The following is a 25,302-nucleotide window of genomic DNA, read 5'->3' as shown; positions in this document are numbered from 1 at the left end:
CTTGGCTCTCAGAAGCGCTAATGCACAGGGCTTGAAGGTGGGCTGCGGCCAGCTGTTGGTCTCGAGTGGGGCCTGGCCTTCCCACGATGCTGTTCCAGAAGCCCAGGGAAGCCCTGAGGGAGACCGGCTAGAAAGCATCATTTCTCACTTCTCGACGAACGTCCTTCCGCGAAAATGCAAACCCCCTCCCACGTCCGTTCCGCGCGGGACTTCTGCTAAGCACTTTAAAGGAATCACCCGAGGTCCCTAGGCTCCACTTTTACATGGAGCGGGGAACCTGAAGCCCCGGCGTGCGCCCGAGGTCGTGGGGCCCGTGAAGGCCGGAAGCGGCCGAGAGGGCTCTGACGGCGCTCAAGGTTCAGAACTAAGGGATGGGAGAGTGAAGTAACCCAAGGCCCCGCCTTCTCAGGAGAGGCACTCCTCCTCGCTGTGTCACTGTGATGAGGGCGGGGTGTGAACGTGTATAAAATCTCGGGCAGCGGGCCCTGGCTGGTGCTGCCCCCAGCGGCCGTTCCCCGACGAGTAAGGTTTACTCGGGTGCAGGGCCCTGCGTGCCCCTTCCATGGACAGCAGAGTTAAGGCACAGCAGAGAGCGCAGCGGGTGTGGGAGCCGGACACAGTCCAGGGGTACCGGGGAGGGGATCGAACACCGCTCCCACCTGGCGCATTTAACGCCCCAGTCAGCACCGAGCCCAGAAGGTGCGCCTGCGCAGTGGCAGCGCCCGCCGGGCTCGGGGGCGGGGAGGCCCCTGTGCGCACGCAGGGGCCGGGGCGGAGCCAAGGCGCCGGCGCCTGCCCGGCTGCGCGCGGCGGGGGCGGGGCCGCGGGCGGGCCTGGGCGGGGCCTCGAGGCCGGTTTGGAATTTTTGGCGCGAGCTGGCTCCGCGCGCGTTCACGGGCCGTTCCCCTTCGCAGAGAGTGCTTCGTCCCGGCGTCCGGAGGCGCCTCTGCCGGACCCCGGCCCGCCTGGCCTCCGTGAGGCCCCCAGCGGCCTCCGCCGACCCGGAACCTGGGACCTCGCCGCCGCGCCCCGCCGCGCCCCGCCCAGCCTCCCCAGGTGAGCCCATCCCCGGGAGAGGGCCCGGCGCCCTGCCCCGCGCTGCGTCCCGTGGCGGCCCTCCGGCCTCCTCCCTCAGCGTCCGCTGGCCCCCCTGCAGCAGCCCCCCCTCCCCGTCCGTCCTCGGGTGACTCGGGGTCAGCGCTGTCGCCCTCGCCCCGCTTGCTCCAGCGGGCCGCCTGTCCCTCCGCACCGGGAGCCCCTTGCCCAGCTTTGCCTCTCTCTTCCCATCCGCTCTCTGGGAAGAGCCCCTCCCGGGTGACAGCCGGTCTACGCAATTGTTTGTCAGGGTCTCCCCTCGCCCACGGAGCGAATTCAGCGGCGGCCCTGCCCGGGAGGAACTCACAGTCTAGCCCTAGATGGTGGTCAACAGATGTGTCCAGCTCAGTAAGAGGGTGAGGCCCCTGGAAACCGCGGATGTCACCCTGGCTGGTCGGTGGCTCAGGGCCATTCTGGACTCCACTACCAACCCTTCTCGCCCCCCAAAGGCTGTCTGACCAAGCCCAGAGGTGTTAGAATGTAAATGACCAGTGGTGTTAAAATGACATTGAGAAGGGACCGTCTTCCTGGTTGAAGACCGGTGATGGATTCCCAGGTGCTAGGCATGGAGACTGTATCTCTTCTCCCTTTAAAAAAACAAAAACAAAAACACTTTTTTTTTTTTTTTGTTATTTTGTATGGGTGTTTTTGTCCGTATGCGTGCCTGTGGACCACGTTTGTGCCTGGTGCTCACACAGGCCAGAAAAGAGTGTCAGAGCCCCTTGAAACTGGAGTTGCAGACGCTTGCGAGCCTCTGTCAGTGCTGGGAATCAAACCTGGTCCTCTGGAAGGGCCGCAGGTACTCTTAACCTGTGAACCGCCTCTCCCTCTCTTCAAGGCTGTGTGATCATGGATCCCGACAGTCTGGCTGTTCCTAGAAGACCTAGCATGGGATTTTTTTCCCATGGGGGGGGTGTGTGTTGTCAAATACAGGGCCTTGATTGTACTAGGCAGGTACTCTTATCACTAAGCTAAAGGCCACCTCTAGGATGAGATTCCTGAAGTAATGAGAGCCATAACTAAAGAGCCTTCCAGCCAAGCCTCTTAATTTCTTACCCTCACTACGCTGACCCTTCTCCAGGTATTTGATCTAAGCACCACAGGAGACTGTGTGTGGCATCTTTTGATACATTGTGGCTTTCCCTAAAATGGACTCCTTCTAGGTTTTGTTTCAAGTATAACATTGTAGCATCCTTATATCCCACTCTGCTCTAACAGGCACACGGTACTGACACCATGGCGCCCCTGTACTTGAGTCATTTCAACTACTATCTAAAGTACCAATTAAGGTAGCAGTTAGCATTTATGGAAGACAGTAATCTCAAGTGCTTCTGCTTTCTGTATGGAAGTACAAAGTTGGAGGTCCACAAACTCCTGGTGCCAGGTGCCCCTCATGATTCAAAAGACTTAGGGCCTGGGTTCTATTAATAAGCCAGTTGGCATAGCATTTGCCTAACATGAGTGATGCCCTCAGTTTGATAGCCTCCTGTATAAGCGGTGATCCTAGCATTCTGGATGTGTCGGCAGGATGGCCAAAAACCTCAGTTATCCTCAGCTGCACAGTGAGTGAGTGTGAGGACAGCCTCTACTAGAGACTCTGTCTCAAAAAAACAAACAGAAAGAAACCCCAGGTTTAGAAAGCTAATATGGTCTCATATTTAGAACGCACAGATGCAGGACTAAGGATGCAGCTCTGGTAGAATGCTTGCTCAACATATATTAGACCCTAAATGCCTTTTAAAATGGCATCCTAAAAAAGCATATATGTATAAGACCCTTAGAGAGTCTGGGCCATCCATTCCAAGATCAAACACTAATATTTCTGTTAATGCCAGCTGTGGTCCTCCTGCCTGTAATCCTAGCACTTAGAAGGCTGAGGCAGGATTACTTCAAGTTCAAGATAAGTCCAGGATACAAAGACTTTCCTCAAAACAAAATAAAACTATAAATACAATGAGGGAGAAAAATAGATGGAGTCATTTTCTTCCCTAAATTCCTCTTTTATGTAGCTACCCAGTTGTCTCTATCATTTGTTGAAAAGGCTCTTCTTTCCTACTCGGTCATTTGGCACTCTTTTTAAAAATAAGTGATTCTAGCTCTGGAGGCTGACGCAGGAGGGTGTTCAGAGCCAGCCTAAACTACATACTGAGTCCTGTCTTGGGGGAAAAAATTAAAAGACACACACACACACAAAACAAGATGAGGAAAAAAAATTTTGAAACAGGCTTACTCCATGTAGCCCTGGCTATCCTGGAACTTGCTAGGTAGACCAGGCTGGCCTTAAACTCAGAGATCCTAAGTGCTGGAATTAAAAGCATGAGCTGCCACTGCCCAGAATGTTCGTTGTTTGCAGTGGTGAAGCTAGCTGGGATTCTGACAGGGACTGTGCTAAGTCTGTAGACCAATATGGAGAGGTTAGACAGGGCTTTGCTTTCTGTGCTAGAGACTGAGCTGAAGGCCTCAGGTACAGTGTTTTAGACTAACTGCATACCACAGTCTATAGCTTCAAGATCATTTTCATGAGCATGTTTTACCTTTTATTTAGGCCTTGAGTTGTTTATATGTACATGGGGCAAGGCACTGTCTCTGCAAACACCAGGGCCTGCAAAGGGTTCATCTGTGTGAGGCAAGAAGGAAATCCGGTTCATCATGACTCGTGTTGGTTCACACTTGTAGAGTCTGACACTGTGCAGGTTACTGTAGGCATATTTAAGTACAGTATAATTTGGAAAAGGGTTTCCTGGTGTAACACAATCCCCTGTGCACAAGGGAGCATAATGAACCGAAATAGGCTACCTGTGTTATCTTAAGGCCTAGGGGAGGATCTGGTCTTTGCCATGCAGATAGCGCATTGGTCATCTGGGCTATCATATAGCCCCTCTAGTCCTGCGGAAGCCTGGGGGGCCAGCTGTGGCCTGGCTCTATATATAGCACAGGGTCACCTAGCCACTTCCATTCTGAGCCTTCTGACTGGAAAAGGTTATACATCTTTTTCTTTGAAAAGACAGCTGTATGTGTGTGTGTGTGTGTGTGTTTAACATTCCAGATTTGTCTAGTGCTATCTGTGAGTGCAAGGATATTTGTTCTTCCAGCACATGTTGGCTCATTTTGTTTGTTTTTTTGTTTTTGTTTTTGTAGTAGGGATCAAACCAGGGCCTATCACATGCCAGGGCAGTGATCTGCCATTGAACCGCTGGGCTACACTTCCTTTTTCTCCATTTTTTTTTTTTTTTGGTGTGTGTGTGTGTGTGTGTGCGTGTGGGAGTTGGTCTTTCTGAGACAGGGTTACTCTGTGTAGCCTTGGCTGTCATCCTGGACTCACTTTGTAGACCAGGCTGGCCTCAAACTCACAGAGATCCTCCTGCCTCTGCCTCCTGAGTGCTGGGATTACAGTCTTCTCTTTTTCTTTTTTTCTCTTTCTTACTTTTCTTTTTTTTTTTAAATACAGGATTTCACTATACTCTGTGTGTAGAGTAGGTTGGTTTCAAACTTATAGAAATCTCTACCTCTGAAAGGTATGCGGTATCATGCCCAGCATCTCTTCCTAGTTTTGTTTTGTTTTAATATATTTTGAGCCTTTTTTTTTTGTTTGTTTATGGCTGTGTTGCCTGAATGTATGCCTACATTCTACATGTGGGGCAGCGCCCATGAAGGCCAAAAGAAGGTGTCAGGTTCCTGTGGCAGCCATGTGGGTGCTGGGAATCAAACTCAGTCCTCTAGAAGAGGACAATCCTCTTAACTGCTGAGCTATCTCTCTAGCCCCTTCTTCCTTCTGTTTGAGATAAGGACTGGATATGTAGCCCGAGCTGACCTCAAATTTGTGAACTTCTTGTCTTAGTCTCTCTACTGGAATTACAGGGATACACCACCATGCCCAACCTCACAACTAAGACTTGAAGCTTTCATTTGCTAAAAAATATTATTGGGGTTGGCTGCGTCCTTACACATATGTGGTAGAGTTGTCCCTCTCCCCACCTTTATGTAGGTTCTAGGGCATGAGCTGAGGTTGTCTGCCTTACAAGACAAGCATCTTTACCTGCGGAGTCCTCTTTGTTCTTGAACAAGGGTCTCCTAAAACTCACGCTGGTCTTGAAGTCTATGTAGCTAAGAATAGCCTTGAACTATTTATCCTCTTGTCTCTTCCGCCCAGGTGCTGGGATTATAGGTGATACTGTGCCCAGCTCCATTCACTTCCCCCGTTAGTATTTAGTTTTTGACAGCATTGTCAGATATGAACTTCACAGTGTTTCAAAGTCAAGTTTTCCTGGGGATAGCCTCAGGGCTCTGTTTTACAGCCCGCCTCTGTCCCTGGGCAGTATAACTAAGCTGTGAGTGAACACTGGTGTGCTTTCCCCTGGCTGGCCCCGCTGCCTAAGGAGGACAGAGGCCTCTGACATTCCTTGCTCGCCTCTTCTGAGGTGGAACCCCTTCCTATGAATGAGGGGGGCCTGGACCCTGGGCTTCCCAATCTGCTGGGCCTGATGTAGAATCTGTCTTGTTTATCAGTGGGACAGGAGAGAAAGCTGCTGGCTAGTTACTACTCAACAGAAATCCAGCCTCTGCCCTGTGGAGTTGGTGGGATAATGCTGAGAGCCTGCTCTTCCTAGGCTGATGCTTTATCTTTGACAGGAAGCTGAGGCAGCAGAGTCTCACCTCTCTGAACTTCTGCCCACAGTGCTGGTAACTTTCAGGTTCTACTGTTGCTTCATGTTCTTATCAAGATTTGCTACATTTTCTTCTGTAAATGTTTCATTCTCTCTATCTTTAGTACCACATCCAGAGAGTTAAGATGGTCTGTGAATAGTTTTCCTCTATTCTGGCTCTTTCTGGGAAGAAATTCCCATATCTCCTCATATTCTATATGGGTATTCTAGAAGAGAATTGATTCTATTACAATAACTCTGAAGGTGGAAGAAAGGTTTTGGGACTTGGAAGTTGTTTTTCCCGTGGCTCTGGTGATGCGGGACCATAGGCGAGGCAGCAGAGAGGAAGGCTGGGAGGCCCCTCTAGCTGCCTGGCTTGTAATTTCCTGCTGAATGTGAGGCCCTCGGGGATTGAGGCTTACGGCCCTGACTTCACAGTTATGCCGTTTCCAGGCTGGAGGTGGCACAGTGCACGTGTGTGACGGCCTGCTCTCTCTCTTCTCCACAGGTACTTGTGGCCCACACAACCTTCATGTGGACAGTAGAACGTGTGTGTGGCAGAGAAGTGGCTCTCTTGTGGGCCACCGAATCAAGCTCTGTTTGAGGGGAACATTGCTCTGTGCTCTGAGCCTCTAGTGTTGGCCATGTCCATGCCCACTGAGGGCACCCCACCACCCCTAAGTGGTACCCCCATCCCAGTTCCAGCTTACTTCCGACATGCAGAGCCTGGTTTCTCCCTCAAGAGACCTGGGGGCCTCAGCCGGAGCCTTCCACCTCGGCCCCCTGCCAAGGGCAGCGTCCCCGTCAGCCGTCTATTCCCTCCTCGGACCCCAGGCTGGCACCAACCCCGGCCTCGGAGGGTGTCATTCCTGGGTGAGACCTCAGAGACCCTTCAGAGTCCTGGGTATGACCCGAGCCGGCCAGAGTCCTTCTTTCAGCAGAACTTCCAGAGGCTCAGCCGCTTGGGTCATGGCTCCTATGGAGAGGTCTTCAAGGTAAATGAAGAGTGGTTTCCAAGGCTTCTCAGGGGACCCTCTTTGCCTTGGGTTCCCCTCCCTCGGTGGGGTAGTGTCCTAGGCATGCTTCTGCCCTTTATTCTCTGACATCCTGCCTCTCTAGGGCTTACAGCCACCTCTCCATCCCAAGGTCGAGCACTCCGAGAGCTGCCTCAGGCACACTGGCCCCTTGTCCAGATCCCTGCATAGCCTGCAGCACTCTGCAGCCACCTCTGCCTGGAGATAGCTGTGCTGGGGTTCATGACTGGTGCTGTCTGGCCTGAGGCTGACCCCAGTGTCCACCCTGTTCCCGGCTGGCAGGCTCAAAGCTGTGCCTTTCCCACGCCCATCATCATTTTGTTTTCTTTTATATGGTATTAATTTTTTTAGTTGTTTATATGTTTTCTAAAATAGCAACTTTCCTTTCCACAAGCATTATCTTAAGACAACTTTATTTAAAATGCGAGCAGCACAGGCCCTTGGAACGCATGAACACAACAGAGCACACTGCCCCTGTTGTTTTGGGACTACATTTTTCTCTTAGCATTGGACCCCAGCAGAGGGCATAGATCTGCTCCTTCTTTGCTGCTCAGTCTCTGGTGTACCATGGCGCAGTGGACATGTGTCCAGTTGGTTGTCATTGTGTGCAGAGGTGTGAGACTGACGCATACTCCCCTACACTGTGAAATGCTAACAGCACTTTCTTATTGTCCCGCCATCCCGCCTCTGTGCAACACCTCCCTTCCAGGTGCGCTCCAAAGAAGATGGCCGACTCTACGCTGTGAAGCGCTCCATGTCACCGTTCCGAGGCCCCAAAGACCGGAGCCGTAAGCTGGCTGAGGTAGGCGGCCACGAGAAGGTGGGGCAGCACCCACACTGTGTGAGACTGGAGAGGGCCTGGGAGGAGGGCGGCACCCTGTACCTGCAGACGGAGCTCTGCGGGCCCAGCCTGCAGCAACACTGTGAAGCCTGGGGGGCCAGTCTGCCAGAAGCCCAGGTCTGGGGCTACTTGCGGGACACTCTTCTGGCTCTGGACCACCTACATAGTCAAGGCCTAGTTCACCTTGATGTCAAGCCTGCCAACATCTTCTTGGGGCCCCGGGGCCGCTGCAAACTGGGTGACTTTGGACTACTGGTGGAGCTGGGTTCAACTGGCGCTGGTGAGGCCCAGGAGGGAGACCCTCGCTACATGGCGCCGGAACTGCTGCAGGGCTCCTACGGGACAGCGGCAGATGTGTTCAGGTGAGGCTCGGGCGTGGCCAGGGCATGAAGGACTGTAAGAGGCCCGTACTGGGGGTTGGTCAGCGGGAAGGGAGGGGCCGCCCGACAGAGGAGCTCTTTCCTGCACTGGGGGAGGAGGGTATTCGGGCCTGGGGCACGCTGCCCTGCCCACTAGCTGAGAGGTCTCCAGAGAAAGCAGTCAGCCTGCCAGGGGCCCGTTTCCATCGCAGGCTAGCCGTCTCCTGCCGCTCTGTGGCTGTGCTTCAGCACAGGCCAAGTACTGAGGTGTCAAGTCCACGGTTAACATCTGGGACTCTGCCCAGGCCCAGGGTTCTGAGTCCACACTGGCTACTACTGTCTCATTGTACTCTGATGCCAACCCTAAAAACCATGGAAACTGATTTGCATGTCAGCGGGGTTCTGGTGGAGCCCTCCTGCAGCATGTTAACTGCTCAAGTGTGGGGTCCATACTTCACAACACCATCTCCTTGACTGCTGCTCACTGGCCCTCCGGGGTCTCCTTAAAGCTCCTTCTCTCTCTCTCTCTCTCTCTCTCTCTCTCTCTCTCTCTCTCTCTCTCTCTCTCTCTCTCTCTCGATCTGCGCCACAAAGCTGACTCTCTTTTTGTCTTTGTGCCCTGTTCTCCTAGTTTGGGTCTTACTATCTTGGAAGTGGCCTGCAACATGGAACTGCCCCATGGTGGGGAGGGCTGGCAGCAGCTGCGCCAGGGATACTTGCCCCCTGAGTTCACTGCTGGTGAGTGGGGACTCGGAAAGAACCAGCCGCCATCAGCTTCTGTGGCAAGGGGTGGCCAGCAGTAGGGGTACCGCTGGACTGAGGGCCCAGGCAGTACTTACTCTGGCACCTGACATGCCCTGCCTCGTGGGTAGGTCTGTCTTCTGAGCTGCGTTCTGTCCTCACCATGATGTTAGAGCCTGACCCCCAGCTGAGAGCCACAGCTAAGGCCCTGCTGGCCCTGCCCATGCTGAGGCAGCCACGTCCCTGGAACACTCTGTGGTACATGGCTGCAGAAGCCCTGAGTCGAGGCTGGGCCCTGTGGCAGGTAAGCCTTTAGGGGGCTGGGCTCTGCTCCCTGTTCCCTGCTCAGGGGCCTACCTGGTCTCCTGAGATTTCCTATACTTTATAGATCAGGTTATCCTTGAACTCATCTTCTTCCTACCTCAGCCTCCTAAGTGCTGTGATTTTTGTCACAAGGCTTGGGTTCTGAGGCTCAGTTTCCTCTTAGGCCTTGATCACTCTGCTGTGCTGGCTCTGGCATGGCCTGGCTCATCCTGCCAGTTGGCTGCAGCCTCCAGGCCCACCAGCCACACCACCTGGCTCTCCACCTTGCAGCCCCCTCCTGGACAGCAGTCTCTCCAGCAGCTGGGAGGATGACAGCATAGGGTGGGTGAGAGCCCAGCACACAGGGGCTGGGGTGGGGGTGGGGGTGGGGGTGTTCTTCACTATGCCACGTCAATGCCACGTGGAAGAGCTCCCAGGCCCCATGGAGAGGATGGGCCTCTGTCACACCTAGAAGACTGGCAGTGTAGGTGTGGCTTTCGGTCTGCGTAGGCAGCTGAGACGTTCAGTACAAGCTTTATAGCACTCACTAGTGAGGACTGCAGCCCCCACCTCTCTAGAGGCTCCCCTATTCAGGGATAAAGTTCTGTCCTTCCCTGGGTGGATGCTTCCCAGCACCTGGCAGGCCGGTCTTGAGAGGATTCCCTTGCTCCCAAGTGTCTGCCAGCCAAGGGAAAGAGTGTGTAATTAAGAAACCGCTGCAAGGAAGAACCAGACACTCTCAGGCTTCCTCCCTTTAGAGTACATTTCCCTTACCCTGAAGGCTCTTTGTAATATAGCAAAGTGCCAGAAAAGCTTCATTTACCAAAACTTGACATCGGGCTCAGATGAACCTGAAAGGGGACAGAGGTAACCCTAAACATGGTCAAATGGGAGGACTTGACAGCTGTCAATCTTTATTGTTTCAATGATGGCCTTGCACCTTCCCCAACCCTCAGCATCCTGCTTGTCCTGTCTTCTTCCTTGTAGTCCCTCACTCTCCCCAGAGACCATCCTGTCCCGGATCACAAGGAGAACCTCTACCCCTCGGGGCAGGTACATACCAAGGTGAGGTGAGCAAGCCCAGAGCCTAGGGCTGGACACGGTTGGCTTTGGGATCCAAAGTCTTATTTCTTTTTTTTCCCTCCCCTAAGGGATACCCTGGACCTAACTGACATGGATTCAGAGCCTCCCAGAGGTCCCTGCCCCACCTTTGAGCCAAGGAACCTCCTCAGCTTGTTTGAGGACTCGCTAGACCCAGCCTGAGCCATAGGCCCAGCCTTGGTGCTTTTAAACCTCTGACCCTCTTGCCTACCTCTTCCCCAGAAACTTGTCTCTAATAAAAAGTAATGAGTCTTGAGAGCACCCAAGGTTGCTCATATGGCAACACAGCGCTTCTTGTCCCTTTATTGATGTTGCCCAGGGTCCTAGGCCTCTGGGATAAGCTGGCTGTGAGGTGGCACCCTGCTATAGAGTGCCCTTGGGCCATCCATTGTATAGAGTTTTCCTGAGCAGACGTGTCTCTGGTGGGCAGGTCAATCAGTCAGACCATGGCACTGAAGGAGTGAGTCCTTGGTCCAGTGATGCCTGACTCCAAAGCCTCCATTCCACATCTGTGCCTGTTGCCTAGGAAAAGCAGCAGCCCCCCTCATGTCTCAGCCAGATAATACAACAGGACCAATGCCCACGTGGTCCTGATAGAAGGTCCTGGTCCCACTGCCCTGCATCCTGATTGCAGGAATGACAGGAATGGTTAAGTTCTGGCTGCTGAGAGGTCTGGCATGCAGGGCAGGAAGATGGAGGCCAGGAAGCAGGGGCAGCGAGGCTAGTTCAAGAATCCAGGAGGTGTCTTGTGGGAGCAGCAAGATAGGGGTACTGGTTCTGGGCTCAACTGTCAGACATGAACTCAGAGACTCACAGGTCAAAAAGGGTAAACTGAGGCTCAAAGAAAGAAGGTTTTCCTTCTAGCTGACAGTGAAACAGTACCCTGGAGGGAAGATGGCATGAAGGTGGGTAGCTCCAATTTGAAGGCCTGGGTCAAGAAGATGTTAATCCACAGGGAAGAATGAGGAGTGGTCTCCCAGCTAGGAAGTCCCGCGTGCTGGTTCTTCCAGGGAACCAGCCCCTTGCAGACCAGCAGAAGGAGGAAAGGTGGTATTACTTGTCTCAGGAAGCTGTGGGCAGGCTGGCTTGGCAGCTAGGAGGCAGCTCAGTCTGGGGGGCAGGCATGGTGGGCAGCCCAGAGCAGGTCGGGTACGACACCAGCGTGAAGCTGGAGAATGGAACCCACGCTGAGCAGATGCATGATCTGGTGAGAGTTGCCCCAGTAGTCAAAGCGACCGGGCCGCCACCGCTCTGGCAGACGCGCCACATTCACCAGCCCTCCAAGCAGTGCCAAGGCATCCATGCGCAGGTAGCAGGGCAGGGAGCCTGGGGCCCCTGAGCCCAGCCCCACTCCACGTGCCCCAAACACCAGCAGGCGGGCCCCGGCCTGCCAACCAAAGGCTCGAAGCCGGGCACTGGTGGAAGGGGCAGTGAGGGCCCTCCAGCCGGCTACCCCTGAAAGTGCAGTGTAACCCATCAGGGCAGCTGGACGAAGCCAGGGTCTGCAAGCCAGAGTACAGTGGATGATGGGCAGGGCCCCTGCAGAGAGAGAGAGAGCAGAGATTAAGTCCACGCTGGCTGATCTTCCAGCCCAGGCCTCCCACCAGCGGCCCTTGCCTCCACCTTCCTGGGGCCCGGGCTCACCAAGGGTGTTGACAAGGCAGACTCCACACATATCCAGAGCAAGGAGCCGGGTGTACACAGCACTGCCTCCTTGGTGGCACATGAAGAGGTGATACAGCACGGAGGCTGCAGGGGGGGCCAGGCAGGCCACACAATGTGTGCCTCCTAGCCAGCCGTCCTTGCCCAGCTGACTCCAGGGCATGGTCATTGGCACCAGCACCAGGAAGCCCAACAGGGCTAGCCCTAGAAGGAAGGGAGAATTACCCATCAAACACATTCAGCAGAAAGGAAGAGTCACATCCAAAACAAGGGATCAGCTGGACCCAGCTTAGTATAGGCTGCTAAGCCTGCAAACCTCAGCTTGATCCTGGACTCTTCGTGGTGGAAGAGATCAGTTCTCACACGCTGTCTTCTAACCTCCACATCCTTGGCAGATGTACACCCATACACCAAGTTAACATATAAATGTAAAAAAATAAACAAAGCAGAATGACCTGACTAGCGAAGACCCAGGAAAGACAGAGCAAGGCAGAGCTCAGTGCTGCTGCCAGCCCACACAGAGGCAGGTCCTATGGGCTACAGCTTTCACCATCAGGGCTCACTGCAGGTGTGGGAAGCAGAGACACTGAGCCCTATTTTGAAGGCGCAGGAACGGGCTTGGAGTAACCTGCCCCAGCTGAGCACAGCAAGCAGGCAAAGGACAGAGAATGAGCAGAGCTGACTAACTCCTGGCTAAAGCACAGCTCCTCTCTGCCCCACTGGAGGCCAGACCAGGTCTGCCTGCCTGTCCTGGAGAAGCATGACCTCAGCCCGAGTTCTGATTAGGACGGGAAGGACGTACCAGCCTCAGGGTTATTTAACACTGCCAAATGTCCAGGCAGATGGGCGCTTTGGGTTTTTTGCTTTGTTTTGTTTTGTTTTCCACAGAGAAGGCCAGAACGAGGGAAGGAGCTGAAAGAAGCCTATCTCCACTGGGGGTGCTTTCAGGAGCTGTTTCAGCGCTGGCCTTTCTTGGACATTCCCACCCTTCCCCACAGGCAGTTGGCATTGCCTTAATGGAGGACAAACGCAGGCTTCGGCCCGGCTCCTGGTGGGGGTCTGACTAACAATAGCGCTCTCCCTCTCCTTTAGAGAAAGCCCAAGGCTAAACCTAGCTGGCTTCAGTCCCCTCTCCCAGCCGGGGCGGCTCAAGGACAGCCCGGGGCTGTGTCAGCAGAGCTCTTGGGGACGCAAGAAGGGGGGTGGGGACGGGCCACCGGGCGGAGCCCCACGGTACCGCTTCGATATCGGGGAGACCAGGCCACCGTGAGGAGGGGCTTGGCCGGCCAGGGGCGGTCTCCTCCCTGACTCCTCCTAGCCAGTGAACGCCCATCTCCAGTACCGGAGCTGGAGGGGGCAGGCGCCCCGGGCGCAGGATTACGAAGGGGCCACGGAGATTCTTAACCCCCGAGCTCAGCGGGATTAAGCTGGCCGCCACTCGGCTCCCCTCTCCTGTCTTGGGGCACTGCTGGGAAAGCAGAAGCTGACAAGGAAGCTTGGGACAATGGCAGCTTTGTCACCGCGGTGCCTGGCCCAAGCGGGGCAGGGGCAGCGCGGGCTTCGGGCTTGGGGGCTGCTGTGCCCCCAGGCCAGGCGGCCGTGGGTGCGGGGCGCGGCTCACCTACCGTGGGTGTAGATGTTGCCCAGCTCGTTGTGCAGGTAGAAGAGACTGCGCAGGCAGCCCGAGCCGCTGCTGGCCGGCCGGTAGCCGGTCAGCACGAACTTATTGAACTGCAGGTGCGGCGGCGAGCTAGCCCAATCCAGAAGGCGCGGCCCGGTCAGGAACGCCATGGCCTCACGCGCGGCGGCCGGCCGGAGACCCTTGGCTCCCGCGCCTCCTCCTCAGTGGCGCTGCAGCGCTGGGAACCTCATCCCGGCTGGCCTCCGGGCTGCCCGGCCGCCCTGCGCTGGCTCGGCAGGGGTCCCGGCCCGCTCGCCTCGCGCTGCGCACGCGCGGGCTGGACGCCCCCGCAGCCGAGAGGAAGCGAGCCGCCCAGCTACCCGGGCTCCGTGCGTCCGGTCCCACGGCGGCGGGGCGGCGAGGGAAGGCTCCCGCTGGCCTCAGCGGCAGTCGGGCGCGCGTCTGGCCGCAGCCCCGAGGACGGGCGCGGCCGGACGCCGGAGGGGACGCCAGGCTCCACCCCGGCTCCTTATCCCCGCCACCCTGCCCGCGTTTCGCGCGCTGGATTCCTGACGTTCACTTTGCACGGACCAATGGGCGCTGCGGGCGAAGATGCTCCTCCCCAAGACCGCCCAGGCCTTCTCTTTCCAACAGAGATGGTCCCAGCCCTCTTTGCATGGAGTGGCTGTCGGCTGGAGATGCGAGGTTCTGGGTCCTCCACTGGAGTGGCCTGGCGCCCTGCGTCTACCAGCGTTTCACACCCCGGCTTTCTCAGTGGCCTCCAGGCTGCCGCACCTCTGGGCACCCCGGTCACCTACACAGACTGGCTACCCAGCCCTGAGCCCACGGTCAGACTCTGTCCAAGGTGCTGCTGGCTGAGGCCCCCTCCAGAGGAGGCCCGCGCAGCGTCGGCGCACCCTCACTTAGGTGTCTCTCCATTGTCCCGGTACCTCGGTGTCGAGACGTGTGACGCACCTGGAACCTTCGGCGAGGCACAGCCCTTCCGGCCAGGCTTCTCGGAGCTTGGGTTCCACCCAGTTCTCGCTCCCTATTATCGCCCACAAGGCACACCCTCGGCCCTGCCCAGGACGGGGAACGGGTGAAGGTAGAAGGCCCGGGAAGGCCGGCTCCCTTCTGTGCTGGGGACCAGGAGGGTGCTGGGGACCAGGAGGACGCTTCTTCCTCATGAAGCCACCCATAATTAGCGTCCACATTCCCTCCCAAAACCTGCCCTCCACCCCTATTAACGTAGCCCCTCCCTCACGCAAAGAACTTGCTGAAGCCTCTACCAAAATAGGCCCTTTATTTTAAGTCTATGGTGAGTCTTTGGGTCACTTTGTTGGCCCCCAACCTTTCTTCAAGGGCAGCAGTCCAGGACCACCCCAAAAGAGGCGCAAAGAACCCTAAAACCAGACACCACCCCTCACACTAAGGTTCATGGGTTAGGGTGTTGGATACCCTTTGCCCTTTGGCTTCGGCCATTTGGACCCCCAGGGTCAGGCCAAGTTCCCAAGCAGCACCGATGCTCTCTGTCCGATCTTCTGGTCTCCCCGAGATGAGCAGACACCTGTCTGCCTTTGAAGGGGCACGGGGTCGAGGTAGGGTGCTGCAGAATATCTCAGGTGTCCATCTCGCTGGCGGAAGTAGTGAGGGACCCCCCCGCACGTCCGGGGTCAGAGAGCAGAGACGAGTGAACGCAAGGAGCTCTGGCTGGAGGCACTCAGGGGCCGGTAGCCTGCGGCAGGACCCTCAGCCTGAGAGTCCCCTGGGGGACAGGGCAGGGCCACCCCTCGGGGCCGGCGGTACCACACAGCCCAGCTTCTCCCGGGGCCCCGGGAAGGTCCCAAGGCCAGAGACCCTTTTCCCGGAGCCAGCAGACAGCTCCTAGAGAGGGAGCAGAGGTCAGCTGGACCCGCACCCAGCCCCGCCTCTACCACCCTGCTCTGCCTGTGCCAGTCTCCCAAGGCCTCACCCACGCAAGAACCCAGGACCTCTCTAGCTGCGTCCCCGGGGCCCCGCTCCCCGCCAGAGCCCCCACACCCGAGGCGCGGGGCATCAGGCGCCCCGTGCGAGGCCCGGCCTCAGGCCCTGCCCCAGCGCCCGCACCGTCGACGCAGCAAACGCAGTATCGACAGAAGCAACAGCGATAGCACGGAGACGGCCGTCACGGTGGAGAGGACTCGGGCTGCGGGCACAGGGGCGCGATGAGGACAGGCCTCCGAGGGGCCGCGCCCCGTCTAGCTCCCACCTCGCAGGCCAGCCTCACCCCCTATCGAAGCCTGGGCAGCTCCGGGCTTGGGGCTGCAGCTCACGTTGGCCCCCTCGGGGTCCCCCGCGGGCGGCTCGGCCGGGTCCTCGGGGGACGCGCCGTCCCGCACCACGTCCTGCAGGCCTGCAGAGGGAGGTGTGAGGAGCGAGCGGTGGCCGGGAGGGGGGGTGTGCAGATGGGGGGGAGGGCCGGCCGGGGCTCACCTCGGTAGGTGAGCGCGAAGCCTTGAGCGTGGCCTCGTGCGTCGCTGCGGAAGGTGAGCAGCAGCGCGCCTGTGCGCAGGCGCAGTGGCCCTGGCGGTGGCGGGTGGGCGCCGTCGAAGGCGCGGAGCAGGCGGCCGGATGAGGCATCGCGGAGCTCCAGCCGGTCCCGAGAATCCGCCAGCTCGAAGAGGCGGAAGGTGAGCTCTAGCACAGCGCCCAACTGGCCCAGTACCCAGCTGCAGTTCCGGTCCGGCCCGTACTCATCCGGGAAATCCGGGGAGTAGATGACACCCTGAGGCGCCGTCCAGTTTCCCTGGCAGGAGCCCACGGACACTGTGGGCAGGGCAGGCGGTCAAGGAACGGAAGCTGACCCGGCTCCTTCTTCCCAGCGCAGAGATGCCTGCGGAAAGACTCCCCTTTCCAGCTAGGCCTCATTCCCGCCCCGGGACCGGCCCCGCCTTTGTACCAACTCCTGATCAAGAGCTTGCTTCCCCATCAGGTCAGCCTCGTGCCCAGGTCGGATCCTGCCCCGCTCCAACAGCGGGCCTCCCAGATCCCACTCCTATCGGGGACCGGCACGTTAGGGTCCTCCCATCCTGGCCCACATCTCACCTTCATAGATGCCCAGTCGCCCATCGCCTCCACACAGCTGGCCTGGGTGGCCAAAGCAGATCTGGTCACAGTCGGTGGCAGGGGCTGGACGTCCCCGGGCCAGGTCACTTTCAGAGCCACAGAAGCAGGCATAACCAGCCTCCACGCCAGCCAGCTGGGAGCACAGACTGGGTGACCCCAAAGGCAGGGAGGATGGATATGGGTGGAGCGGCGGGGTGGGAAGTAGGGATTGGTGAGGCTCAGAAGTTACTGTCAAGTTTTGGTATCGGTGTTGGGAGCTGGGTAGGGTCCCGAGGTCAAGGTCATGGGTCACCGGTCTGGGCCCGAGGACAGTACCTGGTAGCCCTTCATGCGGCAGAATCGCAGGCACACCTGGACTGTGAGCTTCGTGGAGGTGCCACTGGGGCCGCTGAGAGCGGGGGGCGCCCCCGAGTCCACGAAGCAGCCCAGGTACCCTGGCACTGTGGGGAAGGGGGGCAGAGTCAGGGGCTCGGCCCGGAAGGAGACTCCCCCCCCACTAGGCCCTGAGCTCACTCACTGTGGCACGTGGGAATGTCACAGTAGCGCCAGTAGATGCCCTCTTCCGTCTCTGCCACGTAGCACCACGGCTGCACATCGCCGTCTGGGTTTCTGTGGCGGTGGGGGGAGGTGGTGAGGCCCCCGCCATCCTGCCCGTGGGCTGTGCGGCGTGGGCACAGGCCCCCCTCCGTCGGGACGCATTCCAGCTTTCCCGTCCTCCCCTGCCCGCTGGCTTCCCGGGGGCCAGGTGCCACGCGAGCCTGGAGGCGCTTCCCCTGGCTTCAGCGGGCCTTTGCCACCGCTCTCTTCATAAAACTTCGAAGGCGTCGAAGTGGTAAACCCTAAGCTGCGGGGCCGAGCGGGAGAACGGCCCCTTCCCAGCCCCCGACCGACGACGCTCCGAAAGAAGGCTGTGGCTTTGAACTCCTCGTAGGACGGATGGTAGACGGAGCTCAAGAGACAGTCCAATCATTCCAGGGGGCGGGTCCCACCAGATCAGGCATCCAAGGGCCCCGTGGGGGGAGGGGGCAAGCCTGGCCCCAATGGAGGCTCTGCAGGAAACTGTCACCTAAGCCCTCCACATCTCTAAAGTTTTTGCGAGAACCTAGCCTGAGATAGGCCCCGCCTTCCAAATCCTCCCGAGGGGACCGTGCGGGGCTGACAGACGTCCCCTCCGACCCGCCCCCTGCCACCACTGGTCCAGCCTGGCTGGAGCTGCCCTCCCCTCCCTCCCCCCTCCCGCGCCTCCACTCCTCACCTGCAGAAGTTGTGCGCACCCAGCCCCCAGCGGCCCTGGGGGTCGCTGGCGCTGCTGTAGCTGTGCTGCTGCGTCTGGTCCCAGAAAAGACACGGGCGCCCGGCCCCGCGCGGGCCCGTGAAGTTCTGGCGGCCGCGGTAATCAGCGCCGTTCACCTGGAAGCACTCGGACAGGCCTGCCCGGCAACCGCGGGGTCTGGAGAGGTCTAGACGCTCGCTTCTCCCCCCCCCCCCCCCCCCCCCCCCGCCTCACCCAGCTCCCGCCTCGTCCCGGCCACAGGTCCCATCCCCTCGGGGAGCTTCGGGCTGCTCAGCGGATCCACCCACCCGCTCTCCGGCCTCCCCATCCCCGGGCGCAGAGGCCCGGGAGCGAGCAGTGACTTTGGCCTGGCCACCGTGCCCAACTCACCTGGGCTGTGCAGGCTCCCGGAGGAGGCCCCGCGCGGCCGCAGCAGCAGCGGGAGGAGGAGGAGGAGTCCCTGCAGAGCCGGCGTCCCCATCTTCCCCAACCAGAGGCGTTGCCTCGGCCTGGGACGCCCCCGGGGTCGCCCTAGGGTGTCCTGTGGGGCGGAGGCGTTGTCCTCTGGTCGTCTGGCCTGACCTTAGTTTGGCTGGCGCACCCAGCTGCCCGGCTGTCCCTCCTCAGGGGTGTCTAGGGAAAGTACCTGGCCGGAGGACGGTCTCGGGCTCAGCTTCCTAGCTCTGGGTCGTGCCCGGGCCCCCACATCCACCCCATCGAAGCCCGTCTTTGAGTCTCCCTCACCCAGGTCTCTAAAGCACTGCCTTCTGGCCCCCTGTGTCCCTACAGGTTCCTCCTCTCTTGTCCCACACCCCCAGGGAAGAGTGGAAGCCCCGCCCGCGACTGGAGCGCAGGCAGCAGGTCCAGACGCCTCCCACGCCTGTCCCCCGGGACCCCACCACATGCCTTCCCACCCTTTCTTCTCTCTCTTCCGGGGTCGGTGCGTGTCCTGTGGGGAGGGCGTAGAAGGGGTCAGGCCGCGTTAGCAGACCTCTCGGGGACCCTAAAGGCGAGTCACGGGACGCCCTCCCGCCGCAGCGCAGGATCAGACGGACACAGGCCCCCTGACCCCAGCGTACCCGCTCACTCCCGTTCAGTCCCCTCATTCATTGCAAGGCGCCCACACGCACATCTCCGAGTCCTCGCGCCCCTCTGTCCCCGCGTCCCGCCGCGGCTGGCTTGAAGAAGAAAGCGCCGCTCCCTGCCCCTGATCCCGGGAGACAGGCAGGAATCGTGGACGCTTAGTCCGCGACAGGCAGGGGCAGCTGGCGTCTGGGGAGGAAGGCAGCTGCGCCCCCCCATCCCCGCCCGCCCCCTCTCCCGCTTCCATGGCTCCCACTCCCTAGGACCCCAGCCCGGGCTCTCCGGGGCCTCGCCTGTGGTGGAATTCCCCGAGCGGTGCCCCCCACCTGGCAGGGGAGGGGGAGGGGAGCAGGCCCAGGCAGGCGTGGGGGGAAATTCCCCGCCCCCTCCCCCTGAGCCCAACTCCTCGGAGTCCTCTGATCTTTCAGTGCCGCCCCGGGGCTTGGGGGGAGGCCAGCGCAGGTGCGTGGGAGGGCGGGGGCCGGGACGACCCGGGGAGGGTGATGGGGGGAACTCTCTGCAGCCGTACCCTGTCCGGACCCCTTGCCCACCAGACCAGCCTGCCCACCCTTCGCTAGCCCCTGTATCCCTTGGGCCCAGGCTGGCCCGGCTCTGCCACAGCCCGGGCTCCTGCCACCTAACGCACGTCCTGAAAGCAGGTGGAGAGGCGAGATTCGTGGGGAGGATCCGGAGAGGCCCGCGTGTGCATGGCGGAGGCCAACGAGTAGCTGTGGGGCTCTTGCAGCTGTGCACTTGGAGCCTCTTGCCAAGGTTCTTGGGGCCATGACAGTCGTGAGGGGGTGGAGGGAGTGTGGTAGGGGTCGGTGTTCCGAGCACATGGACCTGCTGAGGTCGTAGACTAGTGAGGGGCACCTCCTCTGGCGGCGCGCTCAGCTGGGAGCCCAGCTGGCCCCACCGGAGCCTTCCAGACGTCTGTCGAGTAAGCCCCAAGAAGACCTCTCTACAGGTCTTAGGTTTCCTTCCCTTTCCACCTGAGGGCAAAAAGAAGCTGAGGGCTGCGTAGTCCCGAACCCCTCGCAGAAAACCTGAGGCAGGCTCGGTCCTGCGGAGGAAGAAGTCAAGGCAGAAGCAGGACCTCAGCGCGCAGGGCCGCAATCATGGCAGAGCTGGCTGAGAAGCCGTGGGCCTGAAAACAACCCTCTCCAGTGTGGGGTGGATCTGCCCAGCGCTGTCTCCTGCAAAGGGGCAAGAGAGGGAGGCGGTGCCCAGTTACCAGGCTGAGGACGCTGAGGCGGAACTGGGTGGAGAGGAAGAGTGTCCTTGTCAGACTCTCGTGGCTTGTGGGACCTTTGGGAAGTGAGAAAGGCCTCGCACCCTGCACCCCTCAACACACACTTCCCCAGCATTCCACACTCAGCGTTGTGCAGGCAGCAGCCTGTCAGCATTCCCAAGGCCCCGGGGGAACATTTGCACCTCCCCATTCTGCAGATCCACGGACTGGGGCTCAGAGGCCCCTGGCAACTAGAGGCTGGCTAGCTATTCGGTGTTGGAGCCTGGTTTCAAGCTAGCACATTGTCCTTATCCCACATCTCTGCATTTTTCTGACCTCACGGGACCATGTGGCTATAGAGGGACACCGGGTACCTCTCTCTTTGGGAAAAAAATATTCTTATATTTTTTTAGACAGGGTCTCGCTTGTAGCCCTGGCTGGACTGCAGCTTGCCATACTAGAGCAGGCTGGGCTGGAAATCATAGAGATCCCCACCTGCCTCTGACCCCTGCGTGCTGGGGTTAAAAGCATGGGCCACCATGCCCAGCGACCAGCTCTCTCTCCTTGAGCAGACATCCCATCGCTTTCCCCACACCTCCAGTGAGAGCTGCCGGCCTGCAGCAGCCTCCCCAGTGGTGCCTGTTCAGTATTGAAGGAGTTAAGTGCAGGGTCACAGCGCTAAGACACTAGCCCTGCTGGACACAGAAGTTTCTCAGCCTGTTGCTTTCATGTGCATGCACAGACCCGTCATGTGGGGACAGCAGAGGAAGGAGCTGACAGCTTGCACAGGAGCGTGAGTGGCCTTTGCGTGTGTTTCCTCTGAACTGGGTGCGACCAGGCTTGGCCCCTCCAGTTTGCGAGAGGGGAGAGGTGAAAGGGTGCAGGTGTTGAGTGGCATTACCCCAGGAAGTCCCCCAGGGTAAATTTGAGCCTGTGTCCTTTCTTCCCGGGAGTCCATCGGGGTGAGGGTGGACCCCCGCGTGGACTCAGAGCGAAAGGAACCCCCAAGTTCCCAGTCCGACATCCAGGCCCCTCAGCAGTGAGGCTCCCCGTGAAAGCCCCGCTCCAGTCTACCTCTGCTGTCGCGTGGTGTTCTCCCTCCCCTCCCCCGCCCCAGAGCCTGCTCTTGTCTTTCTCATGGCTGCTGTACCCCCCTCTTCCTTCATCTGGTCACAGTCAGGAGCAAGATCTTGCATGGGTGCCGTTTGCCACTTTGGATCTCAAAAGCCTACCATGACCCCAGGGCTGTCACAATTGCTTGACTCTAGGCTGGAGAGATGGCTCAGCGGTTAAGAGCACTGTCTGTTCTTCCAGAGGTTAGGAGTTCAATTCCCAGCAACCACACGGTGGCTCACAACCATCTATAATGAGGTCTGGTGCCCTCTTCTGGCCTGCAGGCAGAACACTGTATATGTAATAAATAAACTTTTTTTAAAAAAAAGTCTTAAACAAAACAAAACAAAACAATTGCTTGAGCCTAGCTCCTCTGTGTGCATCGCCACTTGGCAGAGCCAAGCAGGGCAAAGCGTGTGCCGCAGCGTACTGGGAGGATGTGTGATCATTTTAGAGGCCCAAAGCTCCAGAGCACACTCATCACATGAGCTGGTGTTGGCTTGTCCTCAGTGCTCTGCTCACAGCCTGTGCAGGGCGGAGACTGTGTTCATGTGCTGTGAGATCGACACATTTCTTGTGCTTCCTCTGCCTCAGTTTCCCTATTGGGGTGCCACCAAATTCTCTGTACTGGGGTGCCACAGCTGCGGAATGGTGCCCAGCCATCCTGCAGCAGGTTGGCCCTCTGGTAGCGACCTTGGCTAGTCACATCTGCCACCAGCCTCCAGGGGGCACTGGAGAGCTCTGTTTCTAGAAACCGCTCATGATTTATTGGAATTTGCCATTATGGGCTGGGTTGGCGATTGTGAGAGGTGGAGTCAGTCTGTCTGCTCCGCCCACGATATTCTTCTGGAGTTGGCCTCAGGAAGGGTGGCTACTGACCTGGGGCTATGGGTCATGCTGGTTCTTCATTGCCCCTCCCTCACAGGAGGCCTGGGAAGGAAGGGTTTCACTTTCGAAGGATGAGAAAGCCAAATAGAAAGGCCCTGTTTGGCCGTTTGCAGTCAGGCAAGGCCTGGTGGTGCTGCTCTGCCTGAGGGGGGGTTGGGGATGTGTGGAGACCTCCCGGAAGATCTGAGCACCTGGAAGCCCAAGAGTGGCTGGTGAGGAACCATGACTTGGTTTCAGAATCCGCTGGTTTGGAGTACAACGGTGAGAACTGGACCTTGCTCAGCCCCCCTTCCTGCTTCCCCAGACCTTTGACTCTGTCCCTTCTTTCCTCAGGAATCTTACGGCACCAGCTGGAGGCTACAAATGCCCTTGGGGGTCCCAGTTGCTGCTGGAGTCCTTGCCCTCCTCGCGCTCCTGGCTTTGGCTTATCATTGTCTCAAGGAGGTAGCTTCCTTATCCCTTCCTTCCCCCACTCCATTCCTCTGCCCACAGCCATCGCCTCAGAACCTGTTCCTCCCTCATGCCTCTGTCTGTGCCCAGGCCTGGAAGTCCAGATGGAGGCTTTGCAGTGGGGGCTGGAAGTGCCCTCCAACTGGAAAGAGCCTGCAGCTTGTCTTCAACCACAGCCTGAATCAGGGACAGCGGAGAACCCTCTCTTCAGAGGCCCCCGGCCCTCAGCTGCTTTCTCCACTGTTCCTCTGAAGGCCCTAACGGCTGCAGGCAGGACTGCTCCTAGCTTTGGGTATGAAGAGGAGCCTCCCCCAGGCTTCACAGGAAGCTGTAGTATCTACCAAGCATCCTGCAAGTACCTAAAAACCATTAGTGAGGATGAAGTATTGTATCTACAACAGGAGTCAGTGTGGGGTGACGAGTGGTCCTTGCCCACGCGTGCCAGGCATGAGGGGGAGACACTGGCAGAAGTGTCTCTCTTCCCTGGCTTATGGCATGGAAGCTTTCTTTCTCCAAATCTACCCTGAAGAAGCCGAGGTTCTGGTCAGTCCATCCTTAGCAGTAGCCTGTTACCATGGGGGTGATGCCATGATCCAAAGGAGAGCTGTGGGCTAGAAGCAAAGACCCTTGGCCCTCAGGAGTGGCCAATGATCAGCGCAGCAGGCAGAGGGAAGCTACACCTGATCCCCACTCCTACGAGCTCTGTCACTGTCCAGGCTGCCTCCTTCCTGGGACCACAGCAAGGAGCAGAGAAGTCAGGCCCTACTGAAGCGTGTCTGGAGTCGCTGGCTGGTGAGCACTAAGCCTGTGGGGCTTTCTGGGTCAGGACGCTGCTGCAGGCCTGACCCCCTGGGCCCACCTTCCGAGACCCAGAAGTGCTATAACCTGCACTCCCGAGAGCCCCAGCACCACTTAATCATTTTTCCTGGACTTCCCTGGGTCAGCCGGGGGCTGGGAGTCATGAATCAGTGAGGGCAGGTGAGTTTCTGGCAGGTGCAGTTGGAAGGTGCCCCTGGAGCTGCACAGGCTTGGGGGGTAATCCTTGGGAGTGAGTGTAACTGCACAGAGCAGTGCTCTCTGATTAGGTCCCGCTATGTGGTGATGGTGGAGGAGCTGGTGCAGATTATAGTCTCTGAGCTAAGAGATGGGGCCAGGAACGGTGGTCCATGCCTGTGGTCTAAGCTAACATGGCAGGCTGAGGCAGCAGGATGATCTGAATCCAAGACGTCGAGGCCAGCCTAGGTGACAAAGCAAGGCCCTGCCTTTACCTCTCAGTAGGGTCTGCTATGTAGCTCAAGCTGGCCTGGAACTTGTTAGGCAGCCCAAGCTGGCCTCAAATTTGATTTGAAGTCCTCCTACCTTGACTCCCCGAGTACTGGGACTATAGGCCCATAGTCTGACGCCTTGATTCTCAAACCAAAAACACAAAAGGAAAATGGTAGTGGTGAAGAACCCGGATGGCCTGATTTGGTCAGTGAACTGTCTAGACTCGATTCTGCCCATAGCTGCCCAGGACAGGATGAGCCTGCAGCCTCAGTGGCTGCCACGCTGACTGACACACACAGGCAGCTGTGTGTGACTCAGGGCAAAGGTCACTGTCCAGCCTCCCTGCAGTTCTGCTTCACCAAAACCATGAAATAATAAACGGGAGTTTTTGGCAGCTAATCCTAGTCATTTGTTCCGAAGCAATAATGCGTGCTGGACAGGACAGGCTGATGGGTTTGAGAGCAGTGAGGAGTGAGTGCCCACTGTGGGCAGGGCTCAAGTGCCTGGGGCTGCAGGAGCGCCTGCCTAGCCTCTAATACCCACCCTTTCAGCAGGGCCCTGCTGTGGTCAGGTAGTCACACTGGGCCTACGAGAATCCTCCAGAACGAGAACAGAAGATTGGCTCCTCTGAGTACTGAACATCTTTTGTCCTTCCAGAGAAAAGTTTTGTAGGATAAGGCAAGTGGCAAAAGGCCTAAAACCAGTGGTACCCTAAGTGGTCCCGGAGACATCCTTAAATACACCTCTTGTGTCTGGTACTTACGTCAGGTAGTCACACCCGATACACAGTCAGGCAGGACTCTGAGGCAGGTACTGTGGAGTCAGCACTGACAGGTTGTTGAGGTCCCTGGAGGCAGACGCGGGATTGGAAGCTGCTGCTGTCACGGGGTGAGTGGCCGGAGCCCAGGTGAGCTGGGAGCAGAGGGTGGTAGAGGTGGCACATGGCTTTAATCCCAGCACTCGGGAGGCTGAGGCAGGTGGGTGTGAGTCTGAGGCCAGCCGGGCTTATGGCTGAGAAACCCTGTCTCAAAAAACCAAACCAAGGGCTGGAGAGATGGCTCAGAGGCTCAGAACACTGGCTGCTCTTCCAGAGGTCCTGAGTTCAATTCCCAGTGACCACATGATGACTCATAACCATGTGGTCGTGCCCTCTTCTGTCTTCTGCCTGTTTATGCAGGCAGAACACTGTATACATATAAATAAATTTAAAAAACAAACCAAAACCCCACTGTTGAGTTTTTGCTTGAAACCCTGTCTCTTACCTATGCGGTGCCGAGATTACAACACTGGCCACCAGGCCCAGCTTCTCACAGGGTCCTGGGAGTCTGCCTCAGGTTCTCATGGTTGTATAGCCTGTACTTTACTCACTGAGGCATCTCCCAGACCTCAGACCATCTCTGTGACTGGAGGCAAATGTCAGGCGGAGACCTAGGGTCGTCAGGGCCAGGTAAGATTGGGGGGTGGGAGGGTTACTTATCCAGGAGGTATCCAGG

The 25,302-nt window shown here is 58.1% G+C and overlaps 4 protein-coding genes across 9 annotated transcripts; 2 read left to right on the top strand and 2 right to left on the bottom strand.

Annotated features, from left to right (window-relative positions):
• Positions 1-507: 507 nt before the first annotated feature.
• On the top strand, positions 508-10,400 carry Pkmyt1 (protein kinase, membrane associated tyrosine/threonine 1). 4 transcript variants are annotated; one of them, XM_060364041.1, is made up of 10 exons: positions 514-699; positions 915-1,056; positions 1,346-1,451; positions 6,247-6,733; positions 7,482-7,975; positions 8,604-8,710; positions 8,845-9,017; positions 9,201-9,358; positions 10,004-10,081; positions 10,168-10,400. In XM_060364041.1, the coding sequence occupies exons 4-10, from the start codon at positions 6,383-6,385 to the stop codon at positions 10,277-10,279; spliced, it is 1,473 nt and encodes a 490-aa protein (XP_060220024.1). In that variant the 5' UTR covers positions 514-699; positions 915-1,056; positions 1,346-1,451; positions 6,247-6,382; the 3' UTR covers positions 10,280-10,400. The 4 variants fall into 4 exon arrangements, with proteins under 4 accessions (XP_060220026.1, XP_060220024.1, XP_060220023.1 ...); XM_060364040.1 differs by lacking the exons at positions 514-699; positions 1,346-1,451 and having other exon boundaries at positions 846-1,056; XM_060364043.1 differs by lacking the exons at positions 1,346-1,451; positions 9,201-9,358 and having other exon boundaries at positions 508-699; positions 10,004-10,400.
• Positions 9,900-13,860, bottom strand: Paqr4 (progestin and adipoQ receptor family member 4). The gene is made up of 3 exons (XM_021632500.2): positions 13,405-13,860; positions 11,762-11,983; positions 9,900-11,656 (listed from the first exon to the last, which is right to left on the bottom strand). The coding sequence occupies exons 1-3, from the start codon at positions 13,568-13,570 to the stop codon at positions 11,223-11,225; spliced, it is 822 nt and encodes a 273-aa protein (XP_021488175.1). The 5' UTR covers positions 13,571-13,860; the 3' UTR covers positions 9,900-11,222.
• Positions 13,861-14,684: 824 nt separating this feature from the next.
• Kremen2 (kringle containing transmembrane protein 2) lies at positions 14,685-19,063 on the bottom strand. Of its 3 annotated transcripts, none has more exons than XM_060364045.1 (10): positions 18,858-19,063; positions 18,169-18,424; positions 17,761-17,935; positions 17,023-17,114; positions 16,821-16,945; positions 16,485-16,638; positions 15,873-16,205; positions 15,667-15,792; positions 15,507-15,585; positions 14,685-15,284 (listed from the first exon to the last, which is right to left on the bottom strand). In XM_060364045.1, the coding sequence occupies exons 2-10, from the start codon at positions 18,257-18,259 to the stop codon at positions 15,074-15,076; spliced, it is 1,386 nt and encodes a 461-aa protein (XP_060220028.1). In that variant the 5' UTR covers positions 18,260-18,424; positions 18,858-19,063; the 3' UTR covers positions 14,685-15,073. The 3 variants fall into 3 exon arrangements, with proteins under 3 accessions (XP_060220028.1, XP_060220029.1, XP_060220027.1); XM_060364046.1 differs by having other exon boundaries at positions 18,909-19,063; XM_060364044.1 differs by lacking the exon at positions 18,858-19,063 and having other exon boundaries at positions 18,169-18,834.
• Positions 19,064-21,988: 2,925 nt separating this feature from the next.
• Positions 21,989-24,205, top strand: LOC110545931 (uncharacterized). Its single transcript, XM_021632384.2, has 4 exons — positions 21,989-22,007; positions 22,241-22,354; positions 22,427-22,537; positions 22,634-24,205. Exons 1-4 carry the CDS (start codon positions 21,989-21,991, stop codon positions 23,068-23,070), a joined length of 681 nt encoding a protein of 226 aa, XP_021488059.1. The 3' UTR covers positions 23,071-24,205.
• The last annotated feature ends 1,097 nt before the right edge of the window (positions 24,206-25,302 follow it).

The sequence above is a fragment of the Meriones unguiculatus genome, chromosome 11 (assembly GCF_030254825.1).
Source record: "Meriones unguiculatus strain TT.TT164.6M chromosome 11, Bangor_MerUng_6.1, whole genome shotgun sequence".
Lineage (NCBI taxonomy): Eukaryota > Metazoa > Chordata > Mammalia > Rodentia > Muridae > Meriones > Meriones unguiculatus.
The sequence above is the reverse complement of the archived record's forward strand: the minus strand, read 5'-3'. Positions and strand labels throughout refer to the sequence as shown.